Raw genomic sequence first — 27,631 nt, forward strand, 5'->3', positions numbered from 1 at the left:
TTAAAGTCATCTTCACGAGCATATAAAGCTGAGAAAACTAATTAATTAAAGTCATCTTCACGAGCATATAAAGCTGAGAAAACAAATTTTTTCAGACAAATCTGTATTTAATATGCATTAGATGTTATAAAAATAAACATCTAATTTCAAACTACAATTAGTTTGCTCAATTCTAAGACAATTTTGCATTTTCTTATGACTTTCATTATAAATTTAAAATGATAAAACTAATTTCTGATTTTGAAACATCATTACTTGTCCTATTACTCGTACAAAAAATATCATTAATTACCATATTACACATTTAAAAATATCATTAGTTGTCCTATTACTGGTTCAAAAATATCATTAGTTACTCTATAATGCATTTAAAATGTCATTAGCTGCCTGACAAATTTAATGGATAATAGCACATATTTAGAATTATATATTAGTTGCTTCTACTACATGCTCAAGATATCATTATTTATTTTAACAAATTGCTTTTTTACTGTATTTTAACAATAGATTAGCTCATTTTTTATGCTAAAATTTTTAATTTTTAAATATATGAAAAATATTCTTGATAGCACATTTGATATATATATATATATATATATATATATATTCTACCCCTTTGCGTATATAAAATTTATATATTCTAATTGATCTTCACATGTTTGAAGGAACTGTGAAATATTTATTCTTACTTTGACAGATTTTTCTTTAATTTGATGCTATTTTCTATATAAAAAACACGAATTTTATACCTAATATTATTTTAAAAATATTATTTACAGTTGAAAGTTGAAAGAACTTTTATATATTTGCCAAAACGTGGAACAGGAGAGAGAGAGAGAATCGATTTTTAGTTTAAGAGTTTCTCCTTTCCAACTTAATTAGTATTATTAACAAAGGTTGGCTTATTGAAAGGAAATGTATATATAATCAAATTGCTTTATTCCATTAATGTTATACAAAATCTTGAATTAAATTTATTCTCAAAATAAATCTTTCAAATTATTACCCGAAGAAAATGTTTATAAATTATCCTTTATGTTTATTAAATATTTATGATGCGTGTTCCTTTCTAATTTGGAAAGAAAGTGAATTGAAAAGTCTTTTATTGTAAATATAAATGTAAAAGTTTTCTTCAATTTCTTAATACTAAAGAATATTTACTTTGATATTAGCTTCAATTGTATAACATAATACGACAATGTAAACTCTACCCAACGTTATATGATCAAACTAGCGAAGTTTTATTCATTATTTTTAAATTATAATAAGCATAATACCCATGTACTAATTGAAAATTATATGATTATATTGTTTTCGACAGGATTCTATTCAAGAATTTAAAAATTATCACTACTCTCTCCACTTCCTCGATCCTCACCCTTTAAGGAAAAGGAATACACCGAACTCCCGGTTATCCGTGTGCGGATTAACCGCAAAAAATCGAAAATATTCATTAATAAAATAAACTTAATTTCGGTTAAAATATGAAATAAGGTTTATGCGAAAGATTTTTCATTTATTAATTAAAAGGAGCAATTTCTCAACGCATCTCGATTATATATAAAATATTTATAAGAATCTTTAATCTGTCTCCAATGTTAATATTAACAAATCAATATAATTAATAAGCGCAATATGAGTCGTGTCGAGTGTTTAATTTAATTTTACAATATAAACATCGCCCGCTCTTTAAATTAATTTACTAAAGAAGCAATAATCTTACTTAAATATTTCTCATCGTTTATCTTTAGAAAATCTTATATTTTGACAAGTTTCATAAGTTTAATTATAATTAGGATAAGTAAATAAGTATATCTATTAAAATGATTTGTTTAAAAATTCGTAATAATATAAATATATGTTTAATATATTTTCTTAGAAAATAATAGTTTTATGCAATTATAAATGTACAAACAATACAAACAATACTAATAATATCTAATAAGTACTACATTATTGGACTGCAATTTTCAAATTGAAAAGCTATAAATTTTAACTGTCGTCGGTCTGTCAGTCCGTCCTTCGTTAATCTCGAAAACGGGGTTATATAGATGAAAATCGAGAGACGATATAAAAGCTTAGGCACTGAAATTCCCGATTACTCGGTATACGAACATCCGGTCTCAAGCGGAAGTCACGTGATTAGAAATTGTCACAATAAATAATTGTTTTATTATTGAAATTATAATGTACGAACGTAGTGTTAATTAAATATTGTTAGTATGTTAATAGTGCTGTGATATTAATACTTATTTCGGATATAGTAATTGGTACTGATAAGCACTAACGATAAAAATAAATTAGAGATTATAATTAATAATTACTAAGTATTACTAATGATAAATCAACTTAGCAATTATTAAATAGTAATTACACAGTTGGCTTATCATTAGTACTGTAATCGTAATCATTAATTAATATCATTATACTTTAATAGAATTAATAAAAATAATTTCAAAATTAAAATTTAATAAACACCTCCAGTATTAATGATAAAAGTATTCAGTGTTATCTTCAAAAGCGTTGCCTTTATTTAATAAATATATACCAAAAACAAACGTCAATGAAAATGTTCGCATAACAAACATTATTATTAATTATTTTTAGACAATAATAATTATTTTACAAATACAATAGAAGATAATATTCTTCAGATCTTCTATTATTGACTAAGAGGAAAATCTCAAAGGAGATTTGTTACGTAGAAAGTCTGCAATGCCGTTAAGGAAAGTATTGTTCCGGAAACACTTTCTTACAAAACACTCGTATATTATCTCATTAGTGATTTTTGTGTTAATTAAAGAAGTATTATCTTGAGTATTACAAATGTACTTAAGCTGTAAGTTATAGGGATGTACAGTATATCATTTATTAAAAGTATAATGGATTTTTTTAGAAATCTTCACATAAATAACGTTGTTAATAATTATATTAAGACATTGTTTATTAAATAAATAAATAATAAAAAATTACAAACGGAGTGAATGAAATTAAAATAAATAACAATTAATACGAGTGTTTATATTCATTTCTTAGTTTCTAGCTTGTTTTCTTCTTCAGAAGGAAGTGATTAAGTTATCAGAATTATATTTATCGATCTCATTGCCATTTTTATGAACAACAATCTATTTTGATGCAGAACAGCGCTTCTCAACCTTTTGTTTACTTGGTATCCTTTGGAAATTTTTATATTATATAAGAATATATTTGATGAACTCTTCACAGTTAAGAACTTGAAACTGTGAAGTGATATAAATTCTTTAATACCTACCATTTTTTTAAATACAGACATTTAAAGAAAGAAATTAAATTCTCCTTTCCACTTATTGATATAATATATTAAAATTCTTTTACTTAAAACGGAAACACAAAGCGGAAACATTAAGGAAGATTTTAGAAAGTCTTCTTGTTCAGGAAACTTGTTCAATGTTGTGTGTGGACTTTAAATGGCACCACTAAGACCCATAAGCGAAAATCGTTTCCTGATCAAATTAATTACATTCATTGGATTAATGGTTATTTCTAGAAGATATATAAAAATCTTACTCTTTAGTATCAATCAAACTGTGATACTAAGATTCCTCTATTTAATTTTTTTTATCAAGAACAGTTTTATTAGTATATAATATATAAATAGGTGCATGTAAAAAAATATATATAAATTTATTTCTAATGTATAAATTTTATGCTAAAATATCTATTCATAAAATTCATTTTAATTGATTTATTTAAGAAACATGAACATAAATTTTCGTGTTAATATGAATTTTTTCTTTCTGTTTAAAAAAAACATTTATTTTAAATTCTAATAAATTCATTTTATCGTCTTAAAGTTTGATTTATTACAATTAAAAGTGGAAATGCGAGAATATAAATGTAAATGTTATTTAATTCTAAAAAGTTTATATAATTTTCTAGCAATTTAACACACATTTCCGACACTAACTAGAATTTATGTATTCCGAAATCCATTATAAATCTAAATATATTCCATCCTAATAGTTTTTCATTAGATTACACTGTATCTTCTTTCGGCATCTTGATTTCATTTCTATTTTATTGACATTTATTCACAAAATTAATCTTTCTTGAAGTAATTAATATATAAGCAACATATCAGCATTATAAATTTTATAATAACAATTAAAAGTAAGTATATTTTTATGATTTATTCAATCATTTTTGTAATAACATCGTGAAAATTTATATCGAATTCATACACAGTCAAACCTGTGATTAACGACCACGTAAAAAAATGGCCGTTGTTGGTAGGTGGCCCTTATTTGAGATTCGACTGTATATTTCTAACTTAATATAGATTTATATATGGAAATTTATATCGCAACACACGTAGCAAGATAATACTCACAATTCGATGATAAATTATATCAGAATAACATCTAAATATTTAGCCAAAATATTCATAATCTTATAATTAATTATATCGTCTTATAATTAAATGAAATATGTAGAAAAACTTTCTACAAATAAATGAAAAATTCGCATTTTTCTTCTCATGTAAGCAAGAATAAATCAATTTATAAGCTTTAAATTTATTTATACAACTGCTAGTGAATATATGACATTATAAATAAATTCTTGAAGTAAATTATGTGTTTGTGGCATTTAATATAAAGAATTTAGTTCAAGAATTTGCAAAGCAAATTTTAACAAGATCCTTTTGCCAAAGTGAACGTGATGAATTAACATTAGTTGTTCTTGTTTCTTTCTATGCAGCAGATGTTACAGAAACAATTCTATGGTTTTTTTTCCTTCTTCTTTCTTTTATGAGAGCTCAAACATGAAATATGTGATATGATAACTAAAATATGTGAATTCATTCAGTAATATTAATTATTTTGTAAATGAATTTGTATTATTATATGCAATTTAATGTTTTTCTTACAATTGGTTCTAATATTCTAATTTAATAAAGTAAAAACAATTGACTTATATTAATTTAAAAAAAAAAATTAATTTAAAAAGTCCTAAATTGGGATTTTAAAAGTTTCCTGAGAATAATTTTGGATTAAATGAATTGTTAAGAATGATTTTCAGTATTTACAGTTAATAATTTTTAATATTATCTCTCGATAATTGGCGAATTTATCACATTTTAATGACTTTCTAAATTGTATTGATCATTAATTAACGTTTTCATCATTAAATGATATGTTTTTTTTTACATTTTGGAACGTGTTTTTATGCTTGTTAAACCTAATTCATTATATTTAAAATATTCTGCTGCATATAATGTATAATTCATGGACATTTATAAAACATTTTATGGATTTTATTTAAAATTTAAACATTAGAAAATTATTAGTTTCAATGTTAAAATGGTACATTAAAGTATATTTTTAAAAATGATCATCATCTCGATGATGAGGAGGAAAGTTTAATATCGCAAGTTCAATTAAGTGCATCTTTGATGATTAATAAACATAATTTACGTCTTCATTAAACGTGAATTATTTGTTAACATTAAAAAAACATGTTTTTCTGTTGTTGAACATTAATTTTTTTAATGCTAATTTTTACTTGAAACTTAGAAAAGATACTTTTTGATATGTAATAAAGAACATTTATTCATTTCATGATACATGGCAACAGAACATTAAGCAAGGAATAACAAATCACAACAATTAATGACATGTATAATTGCAGCATTTATTATATGACAACAACAAGGTAGAAGACATCCAGGAAAGGCGTCACTGCTGACGTTACAGTTGTACTTTCCATGTGTAGGTGCCCACCAGATATCGACGAAATTGTTCCTCGTCGATCGGAATTTTTTTTTTAATTATTTATTATTTTCTATTTTTATAACGTGTAAATAATGTGTTCTCCCCTAGAAAAAAGGGAGTAGTGCAAATGGATATCAATGAGCACAGTTTGAAGGAATCATGATATACAGAGAAAACAATGGGATATCACAGCCAATATTAGTAATAATTGGTGCAGTTTTCTGGTAAATATTCATCCAGTTTCTATAATTATTTTTAAAATGTTTTAAATATAAAATATTAAATTAAATATTAATAAATGATATATTTTTTTTATAGATATCTTGATTAAATCCCTGTTGGGCATATTGGGTGATGGTAAGAAAAAATAGTTTTTATATATTTATATATATAAAATAAATTAAGTAAACCTATAGGATAGCTATTTTTAAGATTCTAAAACACGAAATTTAACTATTTTTCAGTTAATTTTTAACAAATTATAGTGATATTTTTTCAAGATTTTTTGATAGAACAAACTTTAATAAGTGGTATGTTCTGTGGTACGATCGGAACTTCACATATATAACTTGAATACATTATACTTTTTCCTACATTTTATTACAATTTTCTTAAAATAGAAATACTAACGAAATGTAAATATAGAAGAGACACATTGAAGAAAGGCCAGAAAATAGTCCTGAGTTGATTTTACACATTCGAAACTGTAAGATGAGTTCCTAAAAGAGACACTTTTTCGGGTACATTCTCCTGGATACAAACATTGGCACAAGATGCTGACAAGTTTTTCTTTTCATTCTGAAGATTCGAGGATTGAATATGAGTCGAAAATGATGGTAGTTGTTGGAAACTGGAACTGAGACGATGTCTGCTCGATTTAACAGAACAATCAATATGATTTCCACAAGTGCTTGTATACGTCAATTCGGGTACATTACTGTTTTTTTCAGAAAAGCAGCACGATCCAAAAGTATCTTTGAAGGCTTGGCGGAATTTCAGTGACAGCAATTGATATAGAATAGGATTGATGGTAGAACTCAGATAATAGGTCACACCAGAAATATATGTGAGGATGGTGTATGTTGTCACTGCAAGTGGAGTTGGATTTGTGACATAAATTGCCAGAAGACGTTGGGCATGAAATGGTGACCAACAGATGAAAAAAGAAATTACTACAGCAACTGAAAGAAATAATATAAAAAAAGAAATTGCATTTTATTATGAAATACACGAATTATTAATTACTTTAATGTTATTTTACGATTATATATAAATTAATAGAAATACAAATTGTGAAAATTTTATCATGGTTTTCATTAAATTATTTTATTAAAAAATTAAAGTAACAATTTCTAAAATGTTTTTATATTATTTTATTTTTAGAAATTGTTTTTTTACTTATTTTTTTTAAATAATAAAATCAAATTTGAAAATGTTTAGGAAAGCAAATTATATATATAAACAAATTCAAAAATTTGAGTAATTTCTATTTAAAAATTTCTAAAATAATGTTTATAAAATATTTAAATGCGCTTCTTAAAAATATAAAAACAATTTACGAAAATGTATTTAATAAACATCTTGTTCTATTCAAAATTTCAATAAAAAATTATTGTCATTTATTATAAATTTTACTTCCATTTAATTCTATTTCTTCGTTCCAAAAATATTTATTTCATTTTTTCTATTCTTCTATAACGGAGATAACAGACAAAATATATATCTAAATAGTGTTTGTTATTAGAGATAACCTGTGCATTATATTCTTCTTAAAATACATTCACTTACATAAAGTTTTATTTATCTCTCTGGATACAAGTTATTTTAGTAAAGAAACATTTCATTTTGAAAGGCACGTCTCAAATAATTTTTCTTTATAACTTACAAAAGAAAAATGATAATATTTCTAAGTGCAATAAATCCATAAAAAAGTAAAATGTAAATAATTTATTACTTTCTATCAATACGTCGCTTATTTTAATGTTTTTAAAACGTCTAAAATATTGATAAAATAATAAATTTTAAAGCCAATTTTCATCATTTATATGAATTTTTTAAAGTATCAAAAGTACATTTTAAGAAAGTCTTCTTTTTGTACTTAAATATTTTTAAAATATATTAATTATAAAGAAAAAATATAAAATGTTATATGTATTTTTTCATATTTTTCTAAGAAAGATACATAGAAAAGCCATGTACTGTATCACTAAAATAGAGAATTCTTCAGAGAATTTCGCAGCTGGCAGTTGAATGATATTGCAAATTGTTCCGTATCATTCAAAGCAAAAGATTTGGGAAATAGAAACATCAAAAGATTGAAAGAATTGCGAAATTTTATTACATAAAAATTCAAGAAGAATTGTTTTTTATTATTACTATTTAAGATATAATGCCTTTTCTTTCGAATTATCTGTCAAAATTAATATACTTTAATTTTGTCAAGATTTTAATAAAATTGTTTTCTTAAGTTTATAAATTGTAAAAAAATATTAAAATACTGATTTAATTAAATCTCACGAGTGGAGATATTTTAAACTAATTTTTTAAAAATTCTTCATTATCTCTGTTAAGAGATTAGTTGATAAAAACATTAAGCTTTATGCTAAAACTTAAAAATGAGCAGAATTATATTTTGTAAGTTTATAAAAACGTATTTTATAAGCTTAAAACTAAGTAGAATTATTTTATTTATTTTAAAAATATTCTTATTTAACCATACAATTATTTAAGATATGTAAAAAATGTACCGGTACAGTACACATCGAAAATGCTTATGAAAGTGAATATATTTATATTTTTGTACCATTTTTTTTTAAAGTCAATAATATTTTTTTATGTTTCATACGTTTTTAAAATCAGGTATTATAACTATTTACTTATTTATTTATTCAATTTTTTAATTAAATTAAAATATATGCTCTCCGTCTCAAATTATTAGTCTTGCCCCTGTACATCATACTATTCCTGATTACAACAGAGTCGTGCCAGTTATCTATGTAACTCCATTCAGTGGAAAATTTTTGAATTGAAATCACGTGACTTCCGGCCCAAATCTAAGATTCGAATATAGTTAATCGGAGACTTTTAATAATATAATATAAATCTGTAGACATTCCAAATTTTTTGAGAAAGTTTCTTGAATTCTAACACAAGTGTAATTATTTCTATGAAATACACGTTTAGCAAATAAATCATTCATTTGTTTATTTAAAAAATAAACAGAAATTTTATAAATCGATGTTTTTAAAATATACACCAATTTATAAAATTGCTGTTTATTTAAACACCAATATATTTATTTGTTGGAAACAACGTCTTTCTAAAAAACGTTTGAACGTCTTTCTAAAAAATTTAAAATTTCAAAATAAAATAGTTTTTATATATTTTTTAAAAAGAAATATTTCATTTTTATACAAGTAAACTTGAAAATACAACGTTTATTTGTTTTTAAAAGAAGCGCTTTTTATAAAAGTGCGGTTTTTATTTCCAAAAAAACATGTAATTTTTTAAAGTAAAATCTTTATTTATTTCTAAAAATATCTTATTTAATAGTTTATTTTATTGTTAAAACATAACATTTACTAAAATATATGAGAAAATAATAACCAATGGATTTTTTTCCTTTCAAAGTTTATTTCCATAAATTTATGCAATTTATAAATATAAATTCATTCATATTTCAGGTACAAATTAGTTACTACTTTATAATCAATACCATGAAGTTACTAATGTCACTACGGAACAGAGAATTAGTAACAAATTCTCATTTCACTCTAAGTAACTGTTTCACTAACTAATATATATATGTTGATACGGAAGCATCTACTTTTACAAAATAGTTTGTTCGATAACATTTAAAGATAAAATACGACTCATTTGAATTAAATATCTGCTACGAAACACGAAGAGAAGGATTGTTAATTGAAGATAAAACTTGATGGAGATTAAAGAGATAATTTAAACACATTGAAACAATTTAGATATTGACTAAACCATAAAAGAGATGATTACTTTTACACTTTAATAGTCACACGTTTAATAATTTCTAAAATAGCTTAAAAATCTCGCTCAGATTTGATCGATTCTCTGAAATTTTTAGATTTTTTTTCCTTTTTTTCAAGAGTTAGAAAGATAAAAAAAATATTCAGTCGTGTGATAATTTTATGAGTATATTATTGTTTAAAATCCGTGAAAAAACATCATTTTTCACTTATCCAAATATTTATACTTATCAATTTTGGAAATCATTTTTTTGATCTACAGATTTAATACTCGAAAATGCATTTTGTCTTCCAGAATTCACACTTGTAAATATCCAAAAATGAGTATTTGGATTCCGAAACACTCTTCTAAAGATGTGTTCTAAAAATATACACTTGATAATGTATTTTGTTTTCCAAAAATATCCTATTTGAGAGTATTTGGTGCACATTTGGAAATAGAATTTGCAGATGATTTTTATTACTTCTTTAATAGTTGATATAATTCACAATTTCAAACTAAGAAAATTGATTTTTTTCCACATATAATTTCGATGCTTGACGAGATGTAATGGTTAATCGATAAAGCTACTGACGAAACTATTGGATGTTAAAGTATAAAATGTTACATCAGTTATACAATATGTCAAAATGTGTGCTTTTATTCGAGGTATTGAAAATTGATTAAAAATATCTACTCCATTAATTTATAGACAAGCTCTTTTAAGTTTAATTTTACAATGAGAAGTTCTAGTAAATCAGCATTAAATTTAAAATATTTATAAGAAAATAATCTATTTTTATAATTAATTATCTTTACAAAATATTTATCATTTTAGATATTAATAAAATGCATTAAAATAATGAGTGAATTAAATTTCAGAAATTTTTCCCTAAACGGAGTTACGTATATGACTGACATGACTCTGTTGTTGTCAGGAAAAGTATGATGTACAGGGGCATGACACTAATAATTTCAGGTGGAGAGCATATATTTTGAATTAAATAAATTAAAAATATGATTAAAAATTGTAGCTCGGTATTGTGGTGAGATCACAATAATTTTGCTCGTTTTTTTATTCTTTTAGAATTTATAAACATCAATGGCAATTTAATTATATTAATTTAACTTTTGATCTTCTTAAATATTTATATATATATTTATCAGTTTTGTAAGCACATTACGATAGGATCAAGTAACTTTTATGTAAAATATCTTTGAATGAAAAGTAATAAATCATATCGTTGAAGGAAAGGACAGCTGCATTCAAAACAAATACAGCCGGAAATTAAACTGTCACTTTTCTATCTTAAAATGTTAAACTGTTGATAAGCATTATATATCTTCAAATACATACATCAAAGAATTTATTTTTCAATAATTTAACAGAAATTTCAATTAAAAAATAAAAATAAGAAAAAATAGAAATATTTTCCTTCAGGTTATGAAAAGCTGTTAAATGGAACAAGAAATAAAACAGCTGGAAATATAATTTCTTCACAGTGTGAACATAATTTCCATCTGAGCAGAAAATGGATATCTTAATTACAAGTTAACTTTTAATTACCAACAGCAGGAAGTTTAGTTCCCTTTGGACTTATTGTTTAACAATGCCGCAAATAATAGATTATATAGAATTGTTTGGATATATTTTATCATTTTTTATGGGGAAAATTAATAGAAGTCAATTGTTAGGATTTGTATAAAGAAGTATTGAATGTATATATATACTAAAACGTTATAATTCATCAGATCAGCGTGAATTGCTTTCAAGTGCATGACAAGAATGCAGGAGATTCAACAGTACAGTATTATGCACTGTCAGCTTTTCGTTATAAACTCAGATCTCTACAAAAATTCTTTCCTTCATAAATTGTACAGTACGTTGACCCGATTTTATTGTCTGATACGATATTTCTATTTTATTGTATAAATCGTATTGTACTTGAACTCCTCCATTATACGATAACCGTAACAATAAAAAGTCCTTTTTTATATATATTTTAAAATTTTATAAACTGTCTCAATAACGCATTATAGAACGATTTTAAGGCTTCAGTAACTTAAAAATGTAGATTTTTATTATTATGATACTGTTTTATGTCTGGAAAGATGTTTAGTATTGGGATAACAGTATAATGATAGCATCTAATCTCGAGTATAAAAGAAAATCGTGATGATTCCGAGTTTGTTACTAAGGATTAAGTATCATGGTCATTATAATAACAATTTTCGTTAAGTATTAACATCATAAAATTATCATTATGAATCTAAAAATCACAATTCATGAAGGTCGTGTGAATTGTTTTATATGTTATTACGGCTTTAAAATGTAAATTTTTATCTACGTTATTACCATGATTATTTCATATTTTCTCAATATAAAACAGTATTATTCAGACTACCACAAAATGATAATGATATTGAGAAACAGGTATCGTGAAGATAATGACTTGTTTTTATCGAGAAGAGTATAAGACAAGTAGTGATGATGATGATGATCATAATGGGATTTGAATAATGATTATCTATATTTCATATTAATCATGAAAAAATAATTTAGAATTATGTTAGCATCATAATTCTAGATTGATCAATACAGTGGCAGTTTGAGTCATTATCACGATTTTAAATCATATATATATATATGACGTTATGTAAAAATATATTAAATTAAACTTTTCTCATTATCATCCTAATGTTACAATTCTCATATTTTACTGAATATGTAACATGTATCGTGATGATGAGGATAATAATAATGACAATAGACAAATAATAATGACAATAGACAAATAATAATGACAAGGACAATATAAAGCTAAGTTTTACATTTTCGATTTCGCATTAAATCTGAATTTTCCTGTCTCATTCATTATAATTATCTGCATCCTATCTCATTTCTCCTGTCATAAATCTTACACTATCGATTTTTTTAATATATAAATCTTAGTGAAAAATTTCTGACTTTATGAATTTCATCATAATTTTTGTAATAATATTTTATAAATTTTACTTTAAAAAATAACAAAGTACTAAAGACAATTTTAGTATAATTGTTGTAATTATTCATTTTAATCTTAATTAAACTTTGTGCAAAGCGTTTCTATCTTTAAAGCTAATTACACGAGCCATTTAAACAATGCAAATTCTATTTTACGAATAATAATAATAATATACTTTTTGTATTGTGTAATAAATTTTAATTTTATATTACATATTTTTCTTGTTATAATCTGTTAAAACAAGTGTTTTGTTCTGTTATTTTTACAGACAATGATAGGTTTTTCTTAGCAAAATTTTTAGATTTTGCACCGAAAAAAAGCACCAATAAGCCAATTGTAAAGCTATAACTTCGAAGAAAAAGAAAGATGATACTAGATTGAACAATTACCAAGCAAAACACAAGAGATATCAATTCCTTACTGGATAGTTGAAGATGAAAAATGATACCAGGATAACAAATGGCCTAAAATTTGAAAGGAGAGTAATATTCTGTACAACCTACTTCATACATTTCGTCAATCTAGACCCAGAAAAACACCTCTCCAAAAAAAATCTCTGAAAAAGTCTAATTTTATTCATTACACTCTAAAATAATATAACTTTGAAGCTTAATACTTTTTACAGTTTAAAATAAATTTTTGTAATAAAAATGCAAATTACGTATGAGATATATAAATTTCAGTTTTTTTAGAATGTATTTTCCCCTTTTTTTGTAGCAGTCTTTATCGGATAAAATACTTCAGCTCGGTTGTTAAACATTAATAAAATAGATGAGCAACCTCTCAGGATATTTTTATTTATTATCGTAGTTTACCATTTTTATTGAGAATTTTTGCAGGGTTTTCCAATTAATAATTACTTATACTGTGTGAGAAGAAATGATAAATAAATATGTTATTTATTATTCTGTTATAAATATAAAGTTCTTCTTATAATAGACACAACATTTCGTATACAACTCAAGGAAACTTATTACGTTACAGATTATCAACTGCCGACATAACTATCAAATTTATTTAATTTTTTACAAATATTCAATGTATAAATTAGTATAAATATATATATATATATTAAGAATTTGCTTTAATTTTTTAAACTTTTATTTAAAACTAATTTATTTTACCGCATTAACAAGTCAACGTTTTAAGGTTCTTTAATGTAAATAATTATTAATTAATACTTATTGAAATGTTAATGAACAGTTACTAAATGAAATGAAAAATATAATTAATTATTTTATAATAAATTTAATTTAATTAGCGTATAGAAATTATTGTAAATTAATTCAAAAATTATTTTAAAATAATATAAAACACCAAAATAAATGTAATTTCTATCTTTTATTAATAATTCTATATGAGAACAGAGCATATCATACAATCTTAATTAATTAATTAAGATAATTTTCCAGTTATTTATTCTATTTTAAAGTATATTGTATAATAATTGATTTATTTTCAATGAAATTTAATTTATTAATTGAATTATATTCTCTATGGTACTCGAAAACAACTGTTAGTTGTTTAAACAATACAAGTTAATTTAATTAATTTTACTTTTATTAAAATTTAAAATAAATTAATAAATTTTAACAAATTTCAAATAATTTTCCAAAAGTAAACTGAATTTATTTTAAACTTCATTTATAAATTATCTAAGAAAGAAATTCTGATTATCTTATACGTATTTTCCAATTGTATGATAAATGTAACTATTTCAATGGAAATTTTTATATATTGATTCGATTTAATATAATTTTTTTTCAAAAATTCTTTCATTTATAAAGATAAATATCATTTTTTTCATCAGAAATTCTATTAAAACTCACATTGAACAGCATCCGATAACATTGATTAAATATCAGCATTCGGGATTTCTATCAGAAATGCAAAGTGTCAAGCTTTATAAGGATCAATAGAGAATACAATTGAGAATCTTGTTTCCAAATTTCTTCCTATCTAACACTTTAAACCCAAACATAATCGTATGAATTTAATATAATGCAATCTACATAAAAATTTTATCTACAATGCAATTTTCCTAATAAGAGATTTATTTTAATTATTACTTTCTATGCTTAGAAAGTAATAATTAAAATATATACAAAAAATTAGAAGAGAATTTTATGTGTAGTTTCGTAATTTATGTGATATTATGCTGACATGAATATTTAATTTATACAAACAGACTAACACTAGAAGAACAACAATTTCAATTATGAAAATTGATTTTATCTGATTAAAATTGATATTAAAAAGTTTTACATTTAAAAAAAAAATGTTAATTTAGACGTCAAAGTTTATCCAAAAATTAATATATAATTAATAATAATTATATTTTAAAATGATAAACACGTGTTAAAATTAATGAGTCTTATAAAGATCGATAGAATTTCTCCTTTTCTGCAATAAGAACAAAAAAATTTTTTATAATATTTTTTAAATTTAATTATTAATTATATATTACTTTTTAAATAAAATAAATAAATTATTAGTAATATATTTTAACCTGAAACATTATTTTTTTTCAGATAAACTTTGTCTTTCTAGTATATAAACGTCTAAAAAAATGAGCGTAGATTAATACAATTATACTTAAATAAAAAAATAAAACAACTATTTAGATTATAAAATGGAATTTTAAATAATAAAATAGTTTTAAACGAATAAATAAATTTTTATATAATTAATTTATAATTTAAGGAAGACGAATATACTTTATTTCCCTTGCTTCAATTTTATTTTCTTGCCAGTTTACGATACTTAGAAATCCAATACCAAGGTTAGATAAAAGATTTATTGATCTAATTCTAACCAAGATTATTGAAAAACAATGTAATACATCTCACTTTTATTAAATGTAACAAGAATATCGAAAAAATAATAATAATAATAAATTCGAAAAAGTTTTGTAGAGATTAATTCAAAATGTATATAATTTACACAGGTGTAAAACCTTGTAAATTTAACGATTTGAAAGTCAAATAGGGTTTTACGTTAATCCTTCTCTTGATAGGAGTTAATTTGAAAATCAAACATCATCGTGTTTCTGTCGTATGAATTCATTTCAAATTGTAATTAGTGTGTTATCTGTTGTAAATTTTGATTATGTCCTACATCATAATAATTTCCCTTTTCAAATCTCGATTTGATAGTAAATTTATAAAAATTTAATTTGAAAAATAATAATAATAATAATAATTGAAGATTTAAACTCTTAAATGAAATTTTTAGATAAAATTTTATTATAATGCTTATATTTCTTATATATAATTATTTTCTAATTAGCAGTTGTAGCAATATTTAAGAATCAATAGGAGTTCGCGAGTGACTAGTTGAAAATTTGTACTTTATTAAATAGTAAAATTCTGAGATAGAGTTATTCAACGGAAATTCAAGTTTCCATTTAAATATTTAAGATATATTGATACATAAGACATTGAGTTTTACGAAGAGATTTTCCAAACTTTAACTCATGTAAACTGATTGGATATTTCACTAATAGAATCAAGTTCATTGATTAGTCTGTATTACTCACATTTCATTATCACATCGTCGAAAATGTATAATATTTACTTAGAAGCATATATAAATCTATCAAAATTGTGCAATATTCGTCTTTCAATTAATGTTATCTCAATTATCGTGTTCAATAAGCGTTTTAGATGCTTATATGAATTAATTAAAACTTTCAATATTGTTGATGACATATATGATCTATAATAATATTTCTCACTAAATACTACGTGTAAATAAAATTATAAATAGATAAGAAGAACAAATTTTTATAAAATAAATCTATTAAACTAAATGTAACACCATAAAGAAGAATTAGAATATTTTATTCTTGACACATATATATTTTAGTATACTACATGGGATTAGTGAGGTTAGAAAACAGAAAAATTAATATTAATATATATATTTTCTCTATTTAATTCTTTATATCCTTAATGATAAAAACAACCATATTTTTTTTTTTCCTCTTTATATTATGAGAAATGCCTTCCTCCATTTTGGAGACGTCTGCAAAATGTCATCGTTCAGCTCCATCAAACAGTTTGCAATGATATTGATTTATGATATAATAACATTGATTTATGATATATTATAAGAAAAGAGACTTCTACAATTCAGCAAAACTTTCCATTAATTTAACTGTAAAGAATATCTCAAAACAAATGCATAAACTATGTTGAATGATTTAGTTTATAGATTTGTAAAAATTGTTTTTCTATAAATAAAAATGGATGAAATATTTTTAATAATAATGTAAAATAGAATTGTATTAAGCACGTAAAATTATTTTTGAGGAAAAGAATGAAAAATTAATCAATTATAAACATTAAAATGTGACGAACTTCTCAATTAGTAAACCGTTATTTACTAGTTTCAAAATCCCTCTTAAGTTATATTGTTTATAAATTAAAGTATAACTTTCAGAAATATCATTAAATTATATAAAACGAGTTAAAATTTCGCTTCATTTGATGATAAACATTAAAGGAGAGAGAAGTTTAGCAATATCATTCATGTTATTTACTGTCTACGTTGGTTGAGAGAAACTCGGAAAATATTCAAATAATAATTAAAATCTGAAGATAAATATTACTAAACTGTCGAAAATTTTATATTAAAATTTCCATACAAATATATATTAAATAATCTTTTAATTATTTTTAAATTTAATGATTAAAAAAATATTGAATTTAGCAATTAATAAAAATTTAATTACTTTGAAATGAATTTAAATTAATCATATAAATTTTATATAATTTTTCTTTCGTAGATTTATAAAAACAAAATTTCATATTTTATTAATTTTAGCAAATATTTTTCGAGAATTTAATGAAGAAATTACCGTATTTTACGGCATATTTCTATCCAAAACATAAGGATAAAAATGTCCATTACATGTGAAGTTGTGATCTCCCATAGGCAAATGAATTCCCTACATTTAGGAAAATAGTCTTCAATAAGTTAAAAGGTACCTTCTACTTACCCCAACTCTTGAATAAAAACATTATTCTTTGATTAAATATATTATTAGTACTATCATTATTATTTAGCTTAGCTTAGCTACATGTATTCATTAGAATATTTTAATGGCAAATTTTAATTGTAAATGACTTCTTTTAAACTCCTCTTTCTTCCTGATGAATTAAAGTTTGCATTCTAATTTTACTTTTTTTTCTTTTAGTAAAAAGAAAAGTAAAAACAAAATAAATGGGGGCCAAATGCCAAAGGTGGAGGATGGATTAAATTAAATACTGCAAATACTTTTTCCTAAATTTTCTGTGTTGAAAGGGGGATGCATCTTATATGCCTTAAAATATGGTAATTAGCTAATAAAAATATTCATAATGAAATCTGAGAAATTATTAATTATTTCGGTTAGTTTAAAAAATGCATATTTTACTGTATTTACATTTTTAAAACTATGTAAAATAATTAAAATTTACTGGCCGAGTGGATAAAACACCACTGAACACTGCTAGTTGGTAGCAGAGTTTACGTCTGACCAACGAGCTGGAAACATAAGAGTTTTTCCGGGTTTTTTCACGTGTATAACACCTAAATAGGGGTTATTTTTCCATAGAAATTCCTCCCGGAAGGCATCCCCCCTTGGCAGATTGCTCATACTTTATGTTGCTTTATCCTATCAATCCTATCATAAAATTCATCCGTATATATTTCCTTAAATATGGAATTTTAAAGATTTTTATAACATTTTGTATATTTTTAAAATATTATAGATTATTTTTATATATAATGCAATTTCAGTGATATTTCTCTTTATTAATAATACACTAATAGGCCTATATAATGTATTAAATATTAATATAACTTCACTATTAACACTGCCATTAAGTAACTTACCAAACTTATTATTATACAAAAAACTGATTTTATGAAAATTTGATATAATTTAATTATTATAAAGAACATTTTAAAATTAAGAAATTTATTTTATCAATAATAATTTTAATGTTATATTCATTAAATAACGAGAAAAAAATGCAAAGAAAGCTTTTATATTTTGATTGAAACAAAGACTTTTGAATATATTTGAATGAGTTAATTCATAGTTTATTTATATAAAGACTGCGAACGATTATTTTAATAATAAATTTTTAAATAGTAAAATGATTTTTACGTAAAAATATTTCATAAACATTTGAATATTTAATTTACAAAAATCAAAATTTAAATATTAATATAATACAAGCAAAAATTTGCCATTGTTTATCGGTTCTTTGTAAATAAATTTTAAATGAAAGGAAAATACATAATGAAAACTAATTGACTGAATATTTCGGAAGTATTTACGAAAATTTAATTAAAAATGAAACATCAAACTTCTAGTTGAGTGTTCTATATTCTTTTATTATTAAATCATTATCTTCGCCATCAGCTCCTTTGACTGCAAGTGTTCATTTTATATCGCTAGAGTAATTCCTAAGGTAGACAATCAAACATCTAAAAACTGGTTACTTGAGTCCATTAATCTCCTGCCGATCTCAAAATTATGACACATGACAGAAGTCGGTTCATTCTTGTGGTGTTTAGAAAACTTTCTAACTAGTTTCTAAATCATTTGATTGACACCGTGACATTAATACAATTTCTCCAAAGTCCAAAATACTTTTGACATATTTTTACTATAGAAATAAAAATATAATATGTTTTGTATATTAAAATGTAAATTTTATTCGAATTTGTCAATAAGATTTATTTCTTAGGCTCAATATTGGGAAGTATTTCAATCTTATACCGAATTAATTCCCAGACTTCATAATGTTAAAGCTCTTTCTACATTATTTAGATGTATTATTAAGCTCGTATAAACAGTATTATATAAAATGAAACAGATAATTATGTAAATTAAATATATAGGGTGATCGAAAAATGTATACACACTTTGATAAAGTGTATACAGATACCAAGATAACAGGCTTTTTTTTAATATCTTCTATCTTTATCTACTTAATTTTTTTTAAATTTATAGTAAATATTATAATATGAAATTGTAATCTAAATTATAAAATTATTATTAAATTAAAAGCTGGTAAGGACTCTTGTTCGACTTTCTCGTCACTTGAACAGGAGGCTAACAGAGCCATTGAATTATACTACGATATACAATTTAATAACAAGAGGAGTAATTTTGTTAAATTATAATAAATTTGTCTATTTAAAAATTAATTAAGTTTAAAAAAAACACTAAAACATATTAGCACAAAGTTAAAATCCTCCTATCTTCCCACCTCTTTGACTTATAACCACCAAAATTTAATAGTATGGATGCCCCATATATAGCATTAACTCCGCCCAGTTTCAAAATTTTTTAGTTCATCCAGTCCCGAAATATAATGCAAAAAACACCCACATACACACTTATACAGAGTTTTGTAATATTTTTCTTTTACATTTGCGGGCATTTTGAATGTCAAAACGTCAAGAAATGCCAAAGAGCAGGAGGGTCAAAATTTGACCTATCACCATACTTTCCATGTGTTATATAACATCAGGGAAAGTAAAAATGAAGTAAATGTATGAAGAACTTATTCACAATCAGTGCGTATACATTTTTCTGAGACACCCTATATAATTTCATTATAAAAAATTATAGATAAAACAACGAAATAAATACCCTTTCCATCAATAAATGTATCCAAATTTGCATAACTATTTCATTAGAAACTCGAGTGAAATCACAAAAATGAATGCTTCTAACTAAATCACAAAAACAGGTAAGGATATATGAACAAAATCTATTTATTTTCTTAAAAAGTATGGTTTTATATACAAAATACAGTATATTTTACTGGAATTATGTAAGAAAAGATTAATATTTGAAGGCATGTGATGTAATTTAATATTTATTCAAGCGAGTGGAGGATAATAGGGAAATGAATCGATAAGCGAAAACCTTAATTATCCTATTTTCTATATTGGCAATGTGATTTAGAGAATCGAATTTTGAATTAGTCAAACATCATTAACCTTTCGAATTACAATTATGTAACCATAATTAAAGGCAAACGTTTATTATGTTCAGTATATACTCTTACGAAGAATAAACGTGAAGTTTTTCATTTGTGTATCATGCATTCGTGTCGCTAACAGATGCTGATATTGCTACAATGCCTGCAACAAAATATATTACAAAAGCTTAGAAAACTTTAGATCATTTCTATGGAAATTATTGAATATGATACACAAAAGAAAACATAAATAACTAGATACATTTTTATTTTTTTCTAAATTACAATCCAACAAAATTGGATATCTCTAAATTGCATTGTTTTTATATTTACTTCTTGATAAAATACAGAAATATTCAAATTATAAAAATTTAAAAATATATAATAAATATAAAAATTAAAACTTTAAAATAAATCAGACATGCATCCAAGATTTGCTAGAACAACATTCCCCAACCTCCTCAATATTGAAATATTTTTCAATTATATTTTACGATTTTGTGGAGATCGCGATCTACCGGTTGGGAAATACTCTCTAAAAAAATGTAAAATTACATTAGTTTAACAACAATTATTGCTACTAATTTAAATATATTAAATACATTTTAAAAGTATCAGAAAGAATAATATTATTTGCATAACTTTTGCATACGCGTTATTTTAACAATAAAATTAAATAGGTAAATATTACAAAATTCAATTGCCATATTTTTTTTACGTAAAAAATTTATTTACATTACTTTCTTTACAGGCAAAAAAAAGAAATTTGCTATGATAATGAACGGGAAGAAATTGGAAATAGAATTTACATGAATAATGTAAATGTCATAAGGAATATAACAATTATAGTGCAACGTATATAACTAGATAATAGAATGTAAAGTATAGATGATAAGAAAAACGGTTTTATTTCATTATAAAATGTGAATCCTCCAAGTGGATCAATCAATACCGTGTTGGCCAAGCGCCAAAAATCTGAGAGATGTGCCCAGTCGAATGCGACAGTCAGTTAAGCGGAAGTGCCTTGTTGTATACAAATACAAAAGTCAATACATACTTTTGTTCAAAGTGAGTTAAGTAGTACTCGAAAACAATATATTCAATAAGTATCATTTAAAAAGAAAAAAGAAATGCATGTAAGTTCTGTTACAAAGTACGAGATTACTCTTTTAGTTTCATTGTTAATTCAGTAAAATTGTTATTAAAATTGCATTTAGAAGGATTTTTATTATGATATTTATCATCATTATGTACATTTTTAAAGATTTTAAAAGACAAAAACAACATCCCATTTAAGCACTTTCTAGTTTTTTTAAGTTATTTTAATGGAGAAACATTTAAAAAATTAATAGTACATAAACTAATTTTGAAGAGATTTCACTAAAAAGTATCTTTTTTTTTATATATATAAAGAAACAGCTCCAACTTTTATAGCAGTTTCATTCATATGAAAAATTTAAAGGAAGAATTTTGCATTTAAAAATGTTTTGTTGCAGTTAATTGTCTTTTTAAATATAATAAATTACTATCAAGGAATAATTTATGAGTAATTTGTTTAATTATACATGTATTTAAATGTAAAATTCTTCCTTTTTTTCCTGCTCTAAATTACACGTGTAAAATTCGTATACTGAAAAGCTCGTATTAAAGATCAAATAAATCTTCATCATCTGACGATCTTTATGGAAACATGTAAAAATATGATTCATTACGACAATAAATAGGCACGTAAAGATATAACAATTTATCTACTTTTATATAATGTAGCAGACTATTCACTTCGATTATTATTTATTATGTTTATGAATATGTTGGCAGTTTATATAACAATCCAGATAATCATTGCTTAATAAATATATTCAAGAGTAACAATTACTTAATCCTCATTTAAACTTTTGATATAATTAATTAATTTTCAAAAGGTTTTAGATTCTAATAATTTATTTATAAAATTAATAACGTTTATTTTTAATGTATTAGAGTTGGGTGTGCCTCTTATAAACTTTTATAATTATTTATTTATCGTTAAATTTTCTGCAGATATTTTTTAATTATTTATGACTATTGCTTAATTAAATTTGTTTGAGAAATATTTGTAAAAAGTCGAATTTATATTATTGTGACATTGTAATTGTAATTTTTAATCGCACTTTAATTTAAAATTTACGTGACTTCCGGGCCATACCGGAAGATCCTATATAGTTAATCGGGTCTATAGCCCATAAGCTTTATATACCTCACTTTTTTCTCGAGATAAACGAAGGACAGACGGACAGACACACGACAGTGGAATGTACAAGTATGCAATTTTCCCTAAAATTAATTATAATATTCTTTATTCAATTTCAGAATATTATTTTTTAAAAATTGAGAAATAAATAAATATTATTCTATTATTATTTTTTGTTTTCAGATTTAATAAAATGCTTTTTTTAAAAAATGAAAAATAAAAATTCATCTGTAAGTATGTTAATATGATGCAAATTAGTTTATTTTTCCCGTATATTTATTATATTTACAAAACTAATTTCGTTTTTAATAGATAAATTACTTTATTAATTAACAATTAAAAAAAAAAGCAAAGCAGGAAATTAAAACCACGTTTAGTAATTTTTGGTAAATTCGAATTAAACTTTAATTAAGAATGCAAACACAAATTATCGATGTTCACGGTGATAAAAATCATTAATAAAATAAAAATCGCATAAATAATAAATGAAATTAAGAATAGAAATAAGAATAAAGGAATTTTTATTGACTGAACTTAGTCTAAAAATCACTCTTCTTGACTACAAGCCAAATTTTTCGTAATGCATTTGGTTATATATATAAAAGATTTATGTATTTTGTCTTCACTTAAGAAAAAAATTACAAAATATATATGATATATTTTCATGTATTTTTAATATTTACTTTAAATAATGTCAGGAAAAACTATAAAATTACCAAAAAAAAAAAAAAAAATGATCGTTCTACTTTATTTTTCAATAATTCCTCACTCGTTATTCAATATCCAAATGTATTATACTGTATATACAGTATAATATATTATACACAGGTTTTACTATATATAAATTTTTTAAAGTAATTTTTTAAAATATATTTTATTATAAATTTAACAATTTAACTAATGAAATGTCGTTAATTATTTTTAGAAAAAAGATATATATATATACACTAGAAAAATTAATAATACTTAGAAAATTATATAAAAAATAATTAAAGAATTTGAAGAAGAAAAAAAAAAGGAAAAAATAATTAATTATATTACTTTTCGTGTCCTTCATTAACGAAAATCTTGAATGAGATCATTTAAAACTTTAGAATATTGCTAAATTAAGTAAGATAAATGGTGTAATTAACCACTAGTTCTAAAAATAAATTAATAAAATGAAATAAATTTCCTTTATTTATTATTAAGTGTAATTTCTTTTACTTTTTATCAACTTCTCAACGAACTCAATTATTCTTTAAAGAGTTTTAATTTGTCTGTAAGTCAAAAAAAAAAAAAAAATTAAAAACAAAAGAAAAAAAAATCTCTCTCTTCTACAACTTCATAATCAGGTTATAAAACTATACATTGGTATACGGTAAAACCTGTCTAAAACGGAAAAATCTACGAAACGGAGCGATTTTCTGTATTGAAAAACGAACCTGTTCAAAGCGGAATCCTGCCAAACCGGAAAAATATTCCGATTTTTGAGATTCCGGTTTACGCAAGTTTTACTGTAAATCTCTCCTTTTTTTAAAAATATATTTATTTTTTATATAGATCTAAATGCCAAGAAGAATTAACTATGATATTAGAATGTAGAACATTAAATTTTTTATGTTGTTTACGATAAAAAATGATTTAAAGACACTTTAATCTCATTCTTTCAAACTCAAAATTTATTATGTTTTATTTATAATGAAAAAAAGTGTGTATAAAAATGTAGAATTTCATTAATAAATAAATAAATAATATACATATATTAAGTTTATGTAAAAATCAATAATTTACTTTAATTAAATATATTATAAAAGTAGAGAATATTTTAAATAAAAACTTATCAAATTTCACTTTAATTATGCTTAATAATACAGTAAAACCTGTATAAAGCGGACTCGCATTTTTTTTTCGTTTTTAGCACGTTTTCGTCTTATTCAGGTGCAGTTTTAGACAGGTTTTAATGTATAGTATATAATATAATATAGGTATTTTAAACATGTATTGGACATGTAAACTAATAAAAAGCTACCAGATTTTATTTGAATTAAAATTTATATTAAAATTTAAAGTAAGAAGTAATAAAAAAACAATGTAAATTTAAATATAAATAAATATTAATTAAATTAATATGTTTGATATAGTTTATAAATATTAATTTGTTTATTTATTATATTAAAGAAATTCTTTAGAAAGAACAATATTTATATTTACACACAGCTCACAGTTCCAGTTAAAACAGCTGATTAATTTAAAATTCATAGATTTTAATATATAGAATTGATATTTAATGGGAAAAAGCTGAAAAAATATATATTTTATGAGGAGAAAAATGATTAAAAAATACACTTTATAGATAAGTTTTATCGATTGTTACAATTTTTACACTTATTGATTTAAGAGATTTTGATAAAAAAAATTTGATGCCTCTTATTTAATTTTTTTTAACATTTAACAGTTATTTTTTTTTTATTTTATTCGTTTATCTTTTTTATTGCTTGGCTTCGAGCAAGATATTTCTTAAATTACTTTATATAAAAATAAAATTTTCAAAACATGCAAATATAGCAAAAAATATTGTATTTTCCAAAAACATAATTATTAATTTTAATTAAATATTTAGATAGAAATATTCCGAATAAATTAAATATTAGGTTTTTTAAAATAATAAACTTTATAAGTTTTAACGTGATACAGTATTAAACATTTGAAATATTTTTCTCGTAATTAGAATCAATGAGTTTTGAATATTTTATTTATTCTTTTTTTATTATTAAAAATTTAATAATTTAAAATCCTATCGTGGAATAGCTAATATTAAATTTTATTTAAAAAAAAAATGTATATATAATTAAGTAATTGTATTTTCAGCGTACTTAAATATAATTATGAATACAAAGAAATACAGTAAATATTAAAGTGTAATTTTATCTGCTATTTAGCAATTGATTATCATTGTTCTCATTGTTATTCATCTAGTGGACTAGACACCATTTATTGGCCACACACACAAAAAAGCATTATATAAACTTTAGGACCATAAACATTGCACCATGTTTATGGCACACATCTACCCTTCTTATTGAGAACATGCCATGATAAGACATTATTATTTCCGCTTTTTATGGTACATATTATTTAATTTTGATATATTTATTTATTTTTTTAAATTAGGAAAAACACTTCAATAGAAATTTATTTTAAAAGTTTTATTTAAGTTCTTTTTTATAACATGTAAAGGACTCAGTGCATTTATGTTGAGTGACATTGCAATATGTCTTCGTCTTGTCATTGTTGATTGACTAGCTACTGTATCAAGAAACCAAAAACATAAATAATAATAAGTAGAAAATGTTATAAATATTATTATTAAGTTCTAGTAGAGATGTATTAAAATATATTTATTTATTGAAAATATAATTTTAATATCAAAAATACGGTTTATTAACTAGTAAAATTGTCTTACTTTACAGTGCTTTATACAGTAAATCTACGAGATTTGTACTTGTTAAAGAATTTATTGACGTGTGTAACAAAATAATTTAACGTTGTTTAATGCCATAAATTCAATAATGCTGATGTGTTAACACAACTAAAATTTAAAGAACTATATTACAACTTCGATTTATGACAATAAAAATGTTAAATTATATAATAAATTAATTTTAAAAAACATACAATGTCATTCGTTTGTTACACATTTTAAATGTTATTTTAAAATATATGCTTTAAACTATCGTAAGCAGCTGCTTATGAAGTTGTATATCGTTACTTAAGTAGAATATAATATGAATTTAATCATGGAATCATTTTTTAAAACTTAAAAAAACCTTTATCATTTATTATTTTAATATATATATATATATCCTATATTTTTTATTTGGCTACCTGCCACAAAGTACTTGAATTTGAAATAAATATCCCCATTTAAATAAACTAATATCTTAATGGTACATTATAAAAAATGTTTTGATATTCAAGAATATTTACAAAATATTTTATAAATATTTTTAAACAATTAAAAAAATCATTAATTTGATGCTTAAACTTATGAATTTTTACACCAACTTGAATGGTTTTATGATGGATTATATATTTATTTTTTAATAAAATAAATTAAATGAATTTAGAACTAATAGCGCTAATATATAATCTAGAGCACTATTGACCATTATAATAGTTAAAATAAGTGGTATTTTACCTTCTTGCAAGCTGTGACAAGTCATTTTATGTTTGACATGACTTCCACTTACATGGTTTCATTTTGTAAAAATTGTTGCTTGGCATCGACCCAAGAATAGATATAAGAAACTGTTTTTCACAAACGATATTTATTTTTATTATTAATGATAGATTTAATACAAAATTTCTTTCTGCTCCTTATTTATTCAGTTAACTTTTGTAATAATTTCCCTTCGTACAATTTTCAACTTCAACAATTTGGCTAATGATGTTTACTTTATGGATCCTACGTTGAAAGGCAAATTGTGCTAAGAATGGTATACATCAATGGAATCTAATTATATTTAAACTCCCAAATATGAAATTATATATTCAAAATGTAATAAACTAAAACGTGATTTAAGCAATTTACAACTTAAATGATTTCTGGTATATATATTTTCATATAGAATAAAGTACGTAATTTACCTTTCTGGAAAGTATTTGTATCTAAAAATACGTATATTAACGTATTTT

At 23.0% G+C, this 27,631-nt stretch overlaps 1 protein-coding gene across 1 annotated transcript in view; it reads right to left on the bottom strand.

Moving 5' to 3' along the window:
- Positions 1-6,295: 6,295 nt before the first annotated feature.
- Positions 6,296-27,631, bottom strand: part of LOC136990171 (pyrokinin-1 receptor-like) — a 30,669-nt gene continuing 9,333 nt past the window's right edge. Inside the window, exon 2 of the mRNA XM_067288537.1 lies at positions 6,296-6,931. Within this exon, the coding sequence (XP_067144638.1) occupies positions 6,441-6,931 (491 nt within the window). The 3' untranslated portion in view covers positions 6,296-6,440. The remainder of the gene's footprint in view (positions 6,932-27,631) is intronic.

Source organism: Centruroides vittatus, unplaced genomic scaffold, assembly GCF_030686945.1.
Source record: "Centruroides vittatus isolate TY-2023 unplaced genomic scaffold, ASM3068694v2 scaffold_861, whole genome shotgun sequence".
Classification (NCBI taxonomy): Eukaryota; Metazoa; Arthropoda; class Arachnida; order Scorpiones; family Buthidae; genus Centruroides; species Centruroides vittatus.